At 42.3% G+C, this 17,649-nt stretch overlaps 1 protein-coding gene across 3 annotated transcripts in view; it reads right to left on the bottom strand.

Moving 5' to 3' along the window:
- ADAM23 (ADAM metallopeptidase domain 23) overlaps window positions 1-6,078 on the bottom strand; it is a 166,172-nt gene extending 160,094 nt beyond the window's left edge. For all 3 annotated transcript variants that reach the window (XM_007190594.3, XM_057551858.1, XM_057551859.1), the window contains exons 1-2: window positions 5,552-6,078; window positions 4,215-4,432 (exon numbers count right to left, since the gene is read on the bottom strand). In XM_007190594.3, the coding sequence (XP_007190656.2) occupies window positions 4,215-4,432; window positions 5,552-5,765 (432 nt within the window). In that variant the 5' untranslated portion in view covers window positions 5,766-6,078. The remainder of the gene's footprint in view (window positions 1-4,214; window positions 4,433-5,551) is intronic.
- Window positions 6,079-17,649: the final 11,571 nt, after the last annotated feature.

The raw sequence follows: 17,649 nt of genomic DNA, 5'->3' as shown, positions 1-17,649 counted from the left end.
GAAGGGGAGCAGAATATACTATCCCAAAATATGCCTCTTTGGCATAAACATTATTTTCGGCTTGTTATTTTTAAGAAACAGTGGACACAGGAGCAGCTCTGTAAACCAAGCAGAAGTTACTCTTCTGTAAGAGACATTTATATTTATAAGAAATCTCCATTTGTAAGGGTGTTTCCCTCTCTGTACCAGAAAGAGGAGGATACCCAAAATCTCCAGAAACACATTATCAGCGTAAAAGGCAACGATTTAAATCTGTGTAACAACCTTACCCTCATTTACTGTGCTTTTCCTGATAGCCTCCCATCACTGGCTCCCCAACATCTTGTCTTTAGCTGGACAGTTATTTAAGCTGATGGCTGGGCCATCTCAAAGTTACTCAGCTTTCCTGAGTCTCTCCCATGTACACAGGAGGCATACATGTCATTAAACTTCTAATTTTCTCCTGTTAACCTGTCTTTTATTACAGGGTGTGTCTCAGCCAAGAACCTGGAAGGGTAGAAGAAAAATTATTTTTCTTCCTCCACAGGTTTGTTAACATTCTCAGGAATAGATCTCATAGGATTATCTATGAATGAATTAATTAATTAATCTAAATTGTTTCTGCCTCTTTTTAAATGTATATTTTATCAAAATATTGAATTAATGGTTGATAAAATGCTTATGTTTAGTAATCATAAAATTCCATCTATGCTTGTAAAAGTTCTACAGGTGAAGAAGATAAGTCTTGATAACAAAGCAAAACGAAATGTTTCCATTTCAGACCCTATTACTTCTACATGGTGGTAAATTAACCTCCTAGTTAGTAAGAAAAAAATTACAATAAATCATCAGAAAATAAAGCTGTCTATAAAGAAACCTGAATTGGGTTAAGTGCCAAAACTCAAAGAACATAACTGTTTAGATCTGAGATGACCATGTTCCCAGTCTGCTCTGGACCATCTAGGTTTATGCCAATTATCCTGGCATAATTATTAAGCGTGCCTACTTTCACTCTCAAAAAATGTCACAGTTTGGACAATAAGTTATATATAACCCTACCTGGAGATAAAAAGATTCCTAAACAATCTTTGACAGAGAAAACTTTAAGATTTTCAGAAACACTAGTATTACAGCCTGCTTTGCACAGTCTGCTTTTAAACTTACCAATTTTGAAAGAGTTAACAAACATCTTAAGTCTCACAACTGTAAAGTAGTAAGGCCTGCTCAACTTTAAATACTTACGAAATAAATATGGAGCTCTGCCCTATAACCTATATCTGGGAATTTCCCTCTCCACCTCTACCCCCCAATCTAGGATTCCAGGAGAACGGCACAGTGATTCAGCATTTCTAAGGCATTCATTAAAATGTGCTTGGGTGCAATGAAATCAGGGGAGAAAGAAAGGTACTTAATACACAGATATTAAAATCAAAACTTCTTTTATAAAAGCAAAATAATGAAATTCCATACTTTTTCTCTTACTGAAACATTTGGAAAGCAGCTGAATTGAGAAGTATCTCCCATCACTATGATTAGGCAAGTCATCCAAAGATACAGCAGAAAGCATATGCAACACTTTTTGTCAACTAGTTCAAGAGATGCTTCAAAACAGAAGTGCAAGAGAAATCATAGAACACAGAGGGAAATTTCAGGGAACCCATACAGGAAGAACACTGTTTATCCCTGTATGAGAGTACTTTTTAGAATCTTGCTTATCTCATTCTTGTGTCTCCTGGAGGACAGACCTTGTCTTGTTCATCCTTGTACCCCTTATCTCTTATCTCTGAATATTCAGCATACTACTTTGCACGTGAGAAATGTGCAACAAATACTTGTTGAATCAAACTAATAAGAAAAGAAGAAAAATGTTTTCAAATATAATTTCTACATAAACATTTTTTTTTTAAATAAAAGAAACCTAACCACTATGGGGGGTGGAAGTGGAGAGGTAAAATCATTCCAACAGCAAGTATTTGCTCCCTACTAAGAAATCTATTCCTCTACATGAGTGGTGGGTAAAGTTTTAACAACCTTACTATCATAAAAATCAGATATATTGTAGTCAAACCAAGTCCCACCAAACAAAGCAACCAAATAAGGTTAGACTAGAAGACAGGAGTTAGCCATAGCCACCGACAGCTGAGTTATTAGAGAAGTTCCACTAAAGTTCCCTTCAAGTCCCAACTCGAGAGGGTTTGTGCATTCCTTGAAATAGGCTTTCAGGCCATTTTTTTCCTTCCTCCAGCACCTTATGCAAAGGCACTGGAATTTGAGAACTTGTCACTTAACCATAGAGGATCTTATTAATTAGTAGAAAAACCATAAAATGGGCCTCAATGCCTTTATCAAGAGGACCTTGGATTCTTCTTCCTTAAAGACACCACCCACTCCTCCTATCAACAAGACAAACGGGTAGACAGGATCCAGGAGTCAAGCTGTCAAGTTACATATGAGCAGATCAGAAAAGGGCCATGAGCAAAGAGTTCCCTTCATCTCAGCCAAGGCGGGTAGCAGCCACTTCACAGCACCGTGAAGCAAAGTTAAGTTCTCCAATAACATCCGATATGAAGGAAGCATTTTCTCAGAAGCCTGACTTGTAAATATTAAATATTCAGGCCTCTTGAATTTTACATCAGCTGTTTTACAATCCTGGGAAAGTCACCTGAAGGCCTTAAATTTCTAACTCCCCATTTGTAAAATAGAAATAAATACTGTTACCACTTACCCATATTTTAGAAAACTAATAAAAACAATGATGCAAACCATAGATACTTTCCTTAAATTCTAGATGTTTAGACAATGACTGTTCTTCTCAACTGAACAGGTATAATCTGTAAGGGTTCAGAACGAGCCTCCCCCAAAGTGTGTCATTTTTGCATGAGGATTATTTTGAACTAAAGGCACAATCAAGACCCTGCAGGTTCAAGAGAAACTACTGCCCCTCCCTTAACTACCCAGCAGAACTTAAATTGAGGATTTTTCCTAGAAAAGAGTTATTACAAGAGGTAAATTTTATCTAAGTGGCCCTATCTATATGGCAGGGCAAACATCTAATTACCAAACATCTGCTCTTTTTATTGTCCTATGAATGACCCTCCTGTCCTTGGAAGCCCGAGGCCCCTATGCCATTCCTTAGCTCAGGATGGCATATACGCCTCATTTTACCTTTCTGTCTCTGAACCTCTCAGGTATGTGGGGCCTCTGACCCTCACATGTATACATACGAAATTAATTTGATTTTCTCCTGTTAATCTGTCTCATGTCAATTTAATTCTTGGACCAGCCAGAAGAACCTAGAAGTGTAGAGGAAAGTTTTCTTCCTATCCTACAAGTCCAAAGTAAAATATTTAACATATGGACTCTATTTTCTGCTCCTAATAAAGAAAAAGGCACTGATAACCCATTGTGGACATCTGCTTGGGGTCCAAAATTTTATTAACTCAAATAATGACTAGTAAGCAGGAAAAAAAAGATCCCTTGAACTCTCTGGATATTAAGCACCTTCATCTTCCACTGAATGCCTTTTTAAAAATCAGTGACACTTTCTGAACCAATCTGCAAGTAAAGCTACTGCTCACAATGAATGCAGATAAAGTCTTGAAGGATTGTGCTGACCAAAACTGGTCTCTATATTATATAAATTGTTTGTTTATATTCATCATAATCTTTTAAAATGTCATATTGTTTACCTACTGAAAATATAACCAAAAAAAAGTATGTTTTTCCTACTGACCAACTAAAGAAAGAAAGAGGTTGTTTAAACTTAACCACTCAATTTCTAAGTGAAAGACTGATGGGGAATCTGCAGCCCAACAGCTTTTTATAGCAATTTTCTGGGCGCAGATTGAAAGCAGTTTTCATCATGGGACGTAGAATACTGCACCCTTACATAAAGCCTCACAGATAGAAGTCAGGACCATCAAAATATTCGCTTAACTACTGTTCAGTGTTCAATGCACCTACAAGAAAAATGGACCACATTTCAGCTGCTAAACTTATAAGGCGATAAGAAAATTCCAATTCCAGTTTAGTGTCAGAGAGGAAAGACAAACAGCAACACTATCCCAGTAGATCCCAGGTTAATTCCCTCCAGTTTCTCCCTTATCATAATATTAATTGGTTTCCTAATAAAATGCTGCAGTAACATTTGTGAAATGAGATTCTGGCAGAAAATCAAATCAAAGGACAACTAACTCTTCATGGCAGCCACTTTTGCATACCCAGACCCTGCCTACCTTGTTATGTTTTTGCTGGTGTCTTGCCTTCGTGTCAAGAACATGGTAAGGGCTTTCCGAGTCTTGGTTGATGTAATATACGAGTCTTGAAGGCAGTGTGATTTCCTTCTGCATTGCATTGCTGTAACTGCTATTACTGCTGCTATTCTGTTGCAATGTGTTGTCTTCATCTGCCAGGACTCCCAAATTGTTTTCTGCAGTTTCATTCCAATGCAGAGCTGGGGTTGGGGGGTGGTGGGGGACACAAACATACACAAACACACACATACCCTATAAATACATAAGTACTAAAATGCATTTTTCCATTAATTGCAAAAACAAAGTTTTCTACTTTTAAGCAGGTAAGGCGTAGAGACACAGGAAAGCAAGTTATTGCAACAGTGAAATGGCCTGGATAGGTTATCAGCCAATAAGGCTTATACAACAATGTACTGTTTATAGTCTTAAATCTATACTTCTAAGTATGGTGGTGGGGCTGAGGGGGAATGGACTTGAAGGAAGGGTCATTAAACGATCATGCTCAGGGATTCTGCCCCTCACCTGCCCCCCTTGGGAGTCTACAGAAGCTCAATGGGACTAGGAGTATCCCACCTGAGAGCTAAGAACGCTCCACAGATAACTTGAGTGCTGAACTCATGAACACGGAATGTTAACCGATTCATTTAACAAAATGGACAATTCCCTTTTCTTTTAACTTTGAGATGAGCAAAAATCTTTTGCCATAGAGGGGTGCAGATGCTGGCAGCTTTCCAATTTCTTCTTATTTTCCTGCCTATGGGCAGCTATCTGCTGTCACTGATGTCCAATCATCAATGTATTGAACATCATATTATCTTCGTTGTTCATTATAATGACAAGCATTTTGAGAAATTACAAGCCAAAGGTTTATATCCCCGAAGTTTCCCTCCCCCACCTTAATTCCAACAGCAGTGAATAAACCCACTAGGCAATCTGAGGAAACACATTACCACTCTTCTCATCACATCCCCCCGCACTCACGTTCAGGCTCCACCACCCAAGAAAAAACTTGCTCCCTCGCTGCATTTCCCAACCACCGGTTTCCCCAAGTTGCACAGACATCAGTTAGGGACCCCGCCTCCACTGAATACCTTCCAGTGGAACCGGCAGTAATTTAGTGAATGCAACAGAAAAATGGACTTCAAAAAGTGAACTGGAATGAACGCCGGTTTGGGAATGAGAGAGGTGGGCAGGCAGAGAGAGGCTCGGAAAGGCCGAGCCCTGGACGTGTCCGGAGCGCACGGACCCGCGTGCCCTTCGCTCTCCTCTGCAGGGCCCCGTGGGCAAGGCAATGCAAAGGGCACCTGGGCCATACCCACCGCTGGGTGCAGCAGCCCGCCAGGCGCGGGGCCGGGATGAGGCGGCGAGCGGAGGCAGCAGGAGAAGTACGAGGAGCAGGCGGCAGGGCGGCGCGCGGGCCGGGGCGCGGATGGGCGCCGGGCCGGCGGGGCCGCCGAGGGAGCAGCTGGAGGCTCGGGGGAGGCTGCAGCCCTCCACGGGCGGCCGCCTGGAGCTGTTGCCGGGTGGCTTCATGGCTCATAGCTCCCGGGCGCCGCTCGGTGTGGCCAGCGAGAGCGCCGGGCTAGGCTGCGGGGAAGGCTGCGGGCGGAGCCGGTCACGCCGGCTCGGCGCGCATGGTGCGGCCGCGGACAGGGGGCTCGGAGCTCGGGGCTAGGGGCTGGGCGGCGCCCCCTCCCCTGCTCGCCTCTCAGCCCCTCCCGGGGTGGCTGCTGAAGAGTCCGGGGGTCCCAGTCGCTCCGCCAACTTGGAGCCTCCCCAGACGCTCCTCCCTCCCTGCGGCGGGCGCGGCAGCTCCAGTGACTGCGGGGGCTGCCGCTGGGGCTGAGGATGCTGAGGCGGCGAGCGGGAGCGAGCGGCGCGGGCGTGCGCCCCGCCCTCGAGAGCGCGCCCGAGCGCGGCTTCGCGTCCTGATGCTGATGCTGTTGCCTGGCACGCGACGCACTGCGCATGCTTTATTGTGGAAGAGAAAGGAGAGAGGGGAAAAAAAGGAGCAGAGTGATGCAGCATCAGAGGTGACGGTGGCACCTCCAGAGTTGGGGGCGGGGGAGAGAGGAAGCTGGCAGTCAGGGATTAGCCAGAGGGGAAGAAAGAAGAGTGTGGGGATTTCCAGGACAGAATGATCTGGAGGAAACAGCCAGCCAGAGAAATCGGCCTGCCTTTTCCACCACCCCAGACCTTACATACCCCCTCCTGTTCCAACCGCCACCTTCTCGGGTAAAACTTAGGCCAAGCATTTCCCTCTGAATCCTTTATTTATTTCCTTCCTGCAAATATATTGATATATAAAGGATTGCAGCCGGGGAGGTAAAAATAGCACTGCTCCTCATTCAGTTCGCCGGCAGCGCGGGGAACGAGGGCTGGTTGGCGCGTGGCGGGCTCGCTGGCCAGATGACGCCCAGCGGCCTTGCAGAGCTCAGGCGCAGGGATCCCCCAAGCTGGGCCCTCCGCCCTGGACTCTGTCGCCCCGGCCTCTGTCGCCCGGGCCTCTGTCACCCAGGCTTGTGCCCAGGGCCTTTGCGGAAAGCAGATGGAGCTCGAAAGTTCAGAAAGGATGACTGGACGTGTTCCGGAAGGATTTAGAAATTCTGGCGGGGAAGAAATAGGGAGATGAGAAACCGAGTGTGTGGCAGCTATCATGGGAAATCCAGCATTTGTCGAACCGGTGGGCGGGCGTGCATCGGAGAGGGCACATTGCAGATTTTGAGATCTGGTCCTGACTTGTGCAGAGAAAGAAAGATTTTTCTCTCACTGCTGTAAAAAATGAAAAAAAAAAAAGTCCCTGAATTGGGTGGATGAGCAGCAACTAAATACGATAGTTTCAAATCAGGGCCCGTGGCATATTTCTGCCCCCGAACTCCCATAATGCAAGCATTCACTTGTTCGCCCTCCCAATGACAGTCTGAGTAATAACAATGTCGTCTTTCTCCGTTATGTGTATTTAAAATGGAGATAATACCATCTACTCTGGGGGATCAAGAATCTCACAATAAAGAGAAAGGATGTGGGTATAATGCACCACAGCAATGACAGGACTTGGTATTGTTAGCTGTCTTCTCCACCCCCAGTTAACAGAGGGAAGGGGGAGCGAGAGAGACGAGACAGACACACACACACAGAGACCAGAGATCTCAGAATTGTTAGAGAATTAAACACTAATATTGGCTCTTCCTCTTTCTATCAGAGCTAGGATATCAATTTGTTATCACACATTTATTCATGTGAACTTGTCATTGATGCTACCTCCCCCAAATGTGGGCAGCAACAGTCTTCCTTTTGGCTCAGTTTGTATCCCTAGAACCTAGCGTGGTGTTTGTGGCACAGAGAAGTCTCTCAAAATATGTCATGAATGAATAGACCAGCGGTGGTACCAGTAGCAGGAGGCACATGGGGCAAACTGGTGAACATGCCCACCTCCCCATAGTTCCTACTTGCAGCTCAGTGCTCTTGGGGGCGTCTCCCTCTAGACAAGCATGTCCTGGCTAGGTTTTCCCAATTTATATTTGATATAATGATATAATCCCGGAAAAGGGCTTGGGGGCAAATGAGGTGGACAAGGAATGAGAAGGGAAAAGGAAATGAAAGGCAAAAGATGCCCAGAGGCAAAGTTCTTTAAAAGGCATCTCTTACAATTGAGTAACAACCAACCTCTCAAAGCCTCTTCCAATAAATAAAGCTGTGAGTTACCCAGACCACCTGCATACCAACAAGTCAGCAGTCACCATCCCATGCACTTGGGGAACAGGAAAAGGACTGAATTCCATTTCTAGTAAGGAGCGGAAGTATTTGCAAAAAAAAAAAAAAAGATGTTTTTCTTTTGCACTGTAATCCAAAAACTGCATTTATTTACAGAACTTTAATGTTTACAGACTCGACCGGAGCCTAGATAATGTATTAGTAAATGAGATAGTGAGTCAGAGAAGGAGTAAATCACTCAGACAAGAATGTACTAGAAGTTTGGCCCTTAAACCATATATTTAAGGGGAGGTTAAGAACAGAATCAAATATTCTTTAAGCAGTTAATTTGTTTGATTCAGTAATAGTCTCATTAGGTAGCTTGGAATGTTTATTGTTAGAGAGTCTAGTTCTAAATAGTCTCCTCTGTGCTTATAATATTTGGTAATTTTGTCCATCATCATCTACTGCTTTGCTCTATATTCATGTCTGTGCATATCATCTTTCCCCTGTCAAAAAACACTGAGACTTAAGCTGCATCTCATTCATCCCTGATCTGTAGAGCCTAGCATAGTACCCAGAATGGAGTCAGCATTTGATAAATGCGTATTGGGTAGAGGGGCACTCACAGGTAGGAGGGAGGGATTCAGCAAGCTGGAGTGGAATGAAGGGAGGAATGTACCAGAAGTTTGGGTGCTGTAACAGCTCTGGTTAGACATGTGTGCTGGATCCCAAGAGCATCAGGGACCACTGGAGTGGCCTGGTGAACTTAGTAGATGCGAAAAACTGCTGTAGTCGTAGGTGAAAGCAAGCGGCCAGAAGGTCCATGGGAAGAAAATTACAGCAAGCGATATGGATACGAAGTGAACACAAGGAAGGGTGTGTGCAAACAGCATCCACAAAGGGTAGCCGTGCTACTCCCAGAAGTGGTTCAGCTGGGCCAGTGAGGGAAGACACCAGAAGTCCTCTCTTTGCTATCATTTGTTGCAGGGGGCAGACCGGACCTGCCTTGAAACCAGTGAGGAAACTGGGCCTGCACGAGAGCAAGTAAAAGGGTAGAAATATTAGATTTGGAAGGCATCTGCCTCAACAGGGCTGAAATTCTGGGAGAGAAGGTAGAAAAAAGGATCACAGAAGAGGGTCCTTGGAAGATGAAAGCAGGTGAAAAAGTAGGGCAATGTAGCCAAGTAGATTCACAACAGCAATTAGAATGGAAAAATCATTTGACCAAAAAGCCAAGGTCAAAGGAGGTGTGCAGCAAATTGGTGGATGGCGATCATGCTGAGGAGAGGTCTGGGGAGTGAGAGCAACTGCACAAACGAGGGTCAAAGGGCGGCAGCTCTGATTCAAGGGCAGCTCCATCCAGAGAGCTGGCTGGGAGCAGAGAATTCCGTTACAGACTCTGCTAGAGGAGGTTCTTCATTCTCTTTTTAGACTGGCTGTGAAGACCGATTTTACAAGTGAAAATTAATGCCTCCAAGGGAAAAAGTGTGATGAGAAAAACAACTTTTGTTTCTCTGACTTGCTGCAGAGGCAGTTTACAGTATGATAACCCTGCTCGCACTCAGAGTCTGAACAATGTGAATAAGGGCTTGACTTCAGGACTCCTGCCTTAAGTGCGCATGGTGCTTTTCCTGGGCACCTCTTCACATAGCTACTTAGAGTTAAGCCCGTGAAAAGTCAGTGACCTCCGCCCCAACCTTCTTAGAAGTGATAGCTGCTTGCTGCCCTCTTTATCTCCTGCTCACTGGTGACCTGGGACAGAGGACTGCCCTTCCCGCAGCTCATTATCTCCCACCCCCAGCTTCTGGGATCTGTAAGTAATAAATCTTGTGACTCTGCTTCCTTTGTGTGGGTGTATTGAAACTGTGCCATCAATCCACATGACCCTAGGGATTACACTTCGCCAAAGTGGGATCTCGGATGCTGAGAGAGCTACCTGCCTGCCCATGTGGGTGACTTGTGCCCCACACCCCGCCCCGACCTTTCAGTGGGTCATAATCTGCATGTTCTTAGTTCAGTCCCCCAGCTCCGGCTTCTCAACACAATGACAGCGTACTTTCTGGTAAAAGCCAAAAATAAGTGAGCTCTATTATTTGTACTTTCCGCATTGTTCTGCGGTCAGCAAACATTTTCTCTAAAGAGTCATATAGTAAATATTTTAGACCTTATGTGCCATATGGTTTCTGACGCATATTCTTGGTATTTTTTTTACAACACTTAAAAAAAATGTAAAAATCATGCAGCCTGCAGGCCCTAGTTTGTCAACCTACCATTTTAAACTATGTATATATTTATATTGACTTAAGGTTAAACTTTTTTATCAACTGCATTAATATGCTTGTGAGTAGAAAAGCATGTGCAACAGTATACATAGCTCTAACTGCAAAAGAGCTAGCTCTTCACTGAACTTTACTATTTGTTTAATCAGTAATTGCTTATTTCTTCATAACATTCAGCACTTGAAGGGATTCCTAAAGAAAGAAGCATTCCTCCATTTCGAGATCATTTCCAGACTTAGACAACGGAGGGAAATGTCAGAAATCATTCACCAAAAAAATACAGATACAGAAAAGATTCCAGACTTTTCTTTTTTGCCAAGATGTATTTTCTGGTGAGCAGAGAGATGCTGAATGAAGGCTACAGTCATGACAGGTCAGAGGATGGAGTAACACACCCAGTGACAGCCCTTTCTGGAGCCCATCACTATAAGTGCCCTGCGTTTGTGTTCCTCAAACTCAGTCCTGAAGAGTGGCTGCAAGGCAGCCAGTATACAGAGCCGAGCAGGCAGCCTTGAAGTTCATGAAAAATAAGTCTGCAAGTCTATGTTAAATACACCTGCTCATTCTGAGAGACAGACCGCAGTGGGCCAATTTCAGAAGTCAAGGTGTGACTTTACTCAACACTACTGGGCAAAGCAAAAGTATTTATTACCAAAACTGCAATGGTCACAGACATATTTCTTTTTTTTTTTTTTTTTTTTTTTTGGCCACGTTGGGTCTTCGTTGCTGCACGCGGCCTTTCTCTAGTTGCAGCAAGCGGCGGCTACTCTTCACTGCAGTGCGCGGGCTTCTCATTGCAGTGGCTTCTCTTGTTGCGGAGCACAGGCTCTAGGTGCACAGGCTTCAGTAGTTGTGGCTCACGGGCTCAGTAGTTGTGGCTCGCGGGCTCTAGAGCGCAGGCTCATAGTTGTGGCGCACGGGCTTAGTTGCTCCGCAGCATGTGGGATCTTCCCAGACCAGGGCTCGAACCCATGTCCCCTGCATTGGCAGGAGGATTCTTAACCACTGCACCACCAGGGAAGTCTGACATATTTCTAAAAGAATAGTTGAACAGACAAAAATGTGTCATAGTGTCAAAGCATGAAAATATCTGAAGAAAGATAACCACTGGAGACACGTAAAATTTAGTTCTTAAGGGATATTATGTTAAACGAAGGTTAAGTAGGAACAGGATACATTTTTAAAACAGTTGATTTTTCTCCCCACTATGCAAACATTCGGCTAGTTTATCCCAGTTTGGTGCACTTACAAGCTGTAGTACAAAGGGATAAACAAGCATGTCGTGATGACTTGTGGGGATGAACTATGCTATGCAAAACTTGGAAGAATTGTGTTTATTGAGAATAATCACTGAGGTGACACGTCATTATTAAACCCTCTCTGGGTCACAGAGCAGCACTTGGAGTTTCTGCAGAAGTAAATTGCTATGTACTAATTGGGGAAGGAAGTCCTCAACTACTTTTAGAGACTGCAAGTAAATTTTATATAAAAGGTTAGAATCCCAACAGCAGAATTAATATACTAGTGCTAATCCCTAGCATTTGCATAACAATAGTTAAACCCTTTAATAAAGCCTGCTTTAATCATTACTATGTGTTTACACATCGTAAAGTGCTTTTATCTATTTTATTAGATCTTCAATTCTGTCACACAGAGAAGACAGTTATTGCTTTTCTTTTTAGGAGCTCCATCTTGGATGCAAGGACACTAAGGCCCCCTGGTTTTTGCAGTGATCCTCAATCCTGGCTGCACATTGTAATCACCTGGAAAGCTTTAACAATCTATTGATGGCTGAGTATTTAGAATCTTCAAGACTGGAATCCAACATCAGTGTTTTACAATTCCTCCCAGTTTAATTGAATGTGAAGCAGAGTTAAGATACACTAGGTAGAGGGATTTCCCAAGATCACACACCAGAACAAGACATGAAGAACTCGAATTGGAACCCTGAATTCAAGCCCTGCGCTGTTCCCAATGTCTTCTTCCCTATTTCTGCTTTTATAACAAGTTAACCCTGAACGAGGAAAGCTTAAAAAATTAGCTTAGTACAACTGCTGCAAAATCTAAGAAAATACAGCATTAGAAAACATTTGAGCCAGAAGTTACCTTTGAAGTCATCTAGGAGTTCAAACCCATTGTTGTAGAAACAAAGAGGCAGACCTTATTGCCCAAGGTCACACCAATCTGTGGTGACTTGGGACTGGATTCAGAGTCCCCTTTTCCAGGCTTTCCAGTACTTTCCATTGTACTTTGTAAATAGTTTGTTTTTAAAAAATTGACTTGCAAAAATCCTGGTCAGTCTGCAATGTAATTCATTTCCGGTCTTCCACTTGACATTGCTATGTAAAGATAAAGAAGGACATAGCTACCAGGTCTAGGTCCCAACAGCATCAGTTCCTCTAAGCCCAGTTCCATAGCTTGGCAGCATAACTATGGGGAGAGGTGCCACACATCTTTGGAGGTAATTCATTCAAATAAAATACCTATTGTTCTCCTACTTCTCTTGTCTTTTGTGTCTCAAATATTTCCATGGGACAATTTTCTCATCCAATGAGTTTCTTGTAATACCCTCAGTATATCCTAAGAATTCAACAACTGCAGCATCTTAAATCATGTTTTAGGTAGTGCCAAATTTGGTGAGAAACAAAAAAGAACACAGGAAATAATAATAACAAAGAGAAGGAGGAGGAAGAAAAGATTATTTATGCAGCACCTGCAAGATGTGCTAGATACCCTGTTAAGCACTTTACCTGAATGATCTCGTTTAATCCTCATGCAGTTCTATGAAGGAGCCACTATTCCATTTTGGCTGATGAGGGAACTGAGGCTTGTAGAAGTCAAATAATTTATCCAGGGTCATATGAAGCAGGACTGGGTCAGGAAGCATGTTTGCCTAACTCCAAAGAATAAACTCCCAACCACAACATAATGACTCACAAACCCTATCAATTTATCAAGTGTAGTAATAAAATTCACCAAAAAATTACTAAAATTCAATCCTCTACCCATTCCACATTTAATTAGAAATTAATTTTGTTTGAAACTGGAGCTGAAAAACACTGATGCTGTATAATTTATTTGGCCACAGCCCCAAAACAAAGCACTTAAAACGATCTGAAATTTTCTTCAAAAGCATTTTGAAATCATGGCACTTGGTTATAAATAGAATTTTTAATTTTATTTTTGTCTGTTTAAAACCACAGACACATTGACTCATGCACAAAATGTTCTGAATTATGTTCCTTACTTCACATTACAGACTTTTGAATACAGCCATTCTATACAATTATTTGTATAACTCCAAAGCAAAACCTAATTATGGTCCAGATATTTGTTTCTTACATTGAAATAGCATTCCACAAGAGAGGGCCGAGATCCTCCCTTACCAGAGAATTTAATTTTTTCTAAATTTTAAATTAACCAACATAGCCACCTATTCAATTTAGTTTAATTATAATTATAACTAGCAACATTTATTAATCTACCTTTATCAATTAATATTAGCTTTTGCCAGCATATTAGCATGTTCAGATTTCTAATGACATAACAAAGAAAGCTTAAACCCTGATCAGCATTCATTAAATATTTTTATCCTTTTGTTGTTCTGAGGCAAAAAGAACGACTAACACATAGCTCCTTAAATCATATAATTTGCTTTTGCACAATTTTGTCATTTACTATATTGCAGCACATACATTAAAACTGAACTAGCTATATTATTCCTGTTAGATTGTCATGGTGTTAGACTATTCATGTCATGGATATAGACATGACTTGGAGATAGAAAACAAATGATAGAGACAGACAATCACTTCTCTAGAAGAAGAAGATAAACTCTAGCCTTCTCCAGACTCCAATTCTAAGACTTTGTGTTTGTTATTCTGATAAATTATCTGAGAGATAGATTGCATGCTGAAAATGCCCTTGCAGAAACCATGAAGTTTTTCCATGTAATAAAATGTTTGGATGAACTGAGATAAACTGTAAACAAAATGTTTTGAAGCTGTGTGACCTGGCCAAAAAAACTAAGAAAAGAATTTCAATATCAACAAGTAAGTTTTGGAAAAACTAATCTAAACTATTTGTATATCTAAATAGCTATACATCCCACTCTCAAATATCACGGCACACGTAGCTTATTATCCATATCACAGCTGGCAATAACACACACACACACACACACACACACACACTCCACACCAACATGGGAAACAGACTGTGGAGTTGACTGTCCTTGAACAAAACAACTTTATTTTAAAATGCCAACAAAACAATATTGATAACCAAATAGAAAATACGATCAAAATTACACCAAACTGGGCTTCCCTGGTGGCTCAGTGGTTGAGAGTCTGCCTGCCAATGCAGGGGACACGGGTTCGAGCCCTGGTCTGGGAAGATCCCACATGCTGCAGAGCAACTAGGCCCGTGAGCCACAACTACTGAGCCTGCGCGTCTGGAGCTTGTGCTCTGCAACAAGAGAGGCCGCGATAATGAGAGGCCCGCGCACCGCGATGAAGAGTGGCCCCTGCTCGCCACAACTAGAGAAAGCCCTCGCACAGAAACGAAGACCCAACACAGCCAAAAATAAATAAATTAATTAATTAATTATTAAAAAAATTACACCAAACTATGATGCACAAGCCCTATAAATAAATTGGACATGATCCAGGAGTATTTCTGTTTGCTACGGCAAAATGTTAAAAACAACAACACTAGCAACAAGATACAGGCATACCTCATTTTATTGCACTTTGCTTTATTGTGCTTCACAGATGTGGCATTTTTTTTACAAATTCAAAGTTTGTGGCAACTCTGCATCAAGCAAGTTATCAGCGCCATTTTTCCACCAGCATTAGCTCACTTCCTGTCTCTGTGCCACGTTTTGGTAATTCTCACAATATTTCAAACTTTTCCATTATTATTATATTTTTTATGGTTATCTATGATCAGTGATCTTTGATGTTACTATCGTAATTGTTTGGGGGTACCACAAAACATGCCCTTATAAGATAGGGAACTGAATAAATGTTGTGTGTGTTCTGACTCTCCACCAACTGGCCATTCCCATCTCTGTCCGTCTCCTTGGGTCTCCTTAATCCCGGAGACACAACATATTGAAACTAGGGCAGTTAATAATCCTACTATAGCCCATTGAACACTTGTTCAAGTGAAAGGAAGAGGCGCACATCTCTCACTTTAAATCAAAAACTAGAAATGATTAAGTTTAATGAGGAAGGCACATGGAAAGCTGAGATAAGCCGAGAGCTAAGCTACTTGTGCCAAAGAGTTAGCCAAGTTGTGATGCAAAGGAAAAGTTCTTGAAGGAAATGAAAAGTGCTACTCCAGGAGCACACGAACGATAAGAAAGTGAAACAGCCCTTGTTGCTGATACAGAGAAAGTTTGAGTGGTCTGGATAGAGGATCAAACGAGACACATTTCTTTAAGCCAGAGCAAGGCTCTTACTCTCTTCAATTCTGTGAAAGCTGAGAGATGTAAGGAAGCTGCAGAAGAAGAGTTTGAAGCAAGCAGAGGTTGGTTCATAAGATTTAAGGGAAGAAGACATCTCCATAACATAAAAGTGCAAGGTGAAGCAGCAAGTGCTGATGTAGGGACTTCCCTGGTGGTGCAGTGGTTAAGAATCCCCCTGCCAATGCAAGGGACACGGGTTCGAGTCCTGGTCTGGGAAGATCCCGCGTGCCTCGGAGTAACTAAGCCCATGTGCCACAACTACTGAGCCTGCGCTCTAGAGCCTGTGAGCCACAACTACTGAGCCCACGTGCCACAACTACTGAAGCCCACACACCTAGAGCCCGTGCTCCTCAACAAGAGAAGTCACCACAATGAGAAGCCCATGCACTGCAACAAAGAGTAGCCCCCACTAGCCGCAACTAGAGAAAGCCCACATGCAGCAACAAAGACCCAACACAGCCCAAAGTAAATAAATAAATAAATAAATAATTTTTTTAAAGTGTTGATGTAGAAGCTGCAGCAAGTTATCCAGAAGATCTAACTAAGATAATTAATGAAGGTGGCTACACTAAACAACAGATTTTCAATGTAGATGAAACAGCTTTATATTGGAAGAATATGCCATCTAGGACTTCCATAGCTAGAGAGGAGAAGTCAATGCTTGGCTTCAAAAGACAGGCTGTCTCTCTTGTTTGTTAGAGGCTAATGCAGCTGGTGACTTTAACTGAAGCCAATGCCCATTTACCATTCTAAAAATCCTAGGTCCCTTAAGAATTATCCTAAATCTACTCTGCTTGTGCTCTCTAAATGAGAGAACAAAGAATGACAGCACATCTGTTTACAACACGGTTTACTGAATATTTTAGGCCCACCGTTGAGACCTACTGCTCAGAAAAAAAAGATTCCTTACAGCTCATTGGCAATGTACCTAGTCACCAAGAGCTCTTAGGGGGATGTACAACGTTACAGATTAATGTTGTTTTCATACCTGCTAACACAACATCCATTCTGCAACCCATGGATCAGGGAGTAATTTATACTTTCAAGTCTTATTATTTGAGAAATACAAAGCTATAGCTGCTAGAGACAATGATTCCTCTGATGGATCTGGGCAAAGTCAGTTGAAATCCTTCTGGAAGAGATTCACCATTCTAGATGTTATTAAGAATATTGGCGATTCCTGGGAAGAGGTCAAAATATTAACATTAACAGGGGTTTGGAGGAAGTTGATTATAACCTGTAAGGATGACTTTGAGGGGTTCAAGACTTCATTGGAGGAAGTAATTGCAGATGTGGTGGAAATAGCGAGAGAACTAGAATTAGAAGTGGAGTCTAAAGACGTGACTGAATTGCTGCCATCTCATGATAAAACTTTAATGGATGAAAAGTCGTTTCTTATGGATGAGCAAAGAAAGTGGTTTCTTGAGATGGAATCTACTCCTGGTGAAGGTGCTGTGAAGATTGTTGAAATGACAACAAAGGATTTAGAATATTACATACACTTAGTTGATAAAGCAGTAGCAGGATTTGAGAGGATTGACTCCAATGTTGAAAGAATTTCCACTGTGGGTAAAATGCCATCAAACAGCACTGCACGCTACAGAGAAATTGTTCATGAAAAGAAGAGATCATCCATGTGGCACACTTCATTATTGCCTTATTTTAAGAAACTGCCACAGCCAGCCCAGCCTTCAGCATCCACCATCCTGATTATTCAGCAGCCATCAACATCGAGGCAAAAGTCTCCACCAGCAAGAAGATTTCCACTCGCTGAAGGTTCATATGATGGTTAGCATTTTTTTAGCAATAAAGTATTTTTTAATTAAAGTGTGTATGTTGTTGGGTTTGTTTGTTTTTTTTGACATAGTGCTTTTGTACACTTAATAGACTGAAGTGTAGTGTAAACATAACTTTCATATGCACCGGGAAGCCAAAAATTTCATGTGACTTGCTTTACTGCAATACTCGCTTT

Source organism: Balaenoptera acutorostrata, chromosome 8 (assembly GCF_949987535.1).
Source record: "Balaenoptera acutorostrata chromosome 8, mBalAcu1.1, whole genome shotgun sequence".
NCBI classification, from domain to species: Eukaryota; Metazoa; Chordata; class Mammalia; order Artiodactyla; family Balaenopteridae; genus Balaenoptera; species Balaenoptera acutorostrata.
The sequence above is the reverse complement of the archived record's forward strand: the minus strand, read 5'-3'. Positions and strand labels throughout refer to the sequence as shown.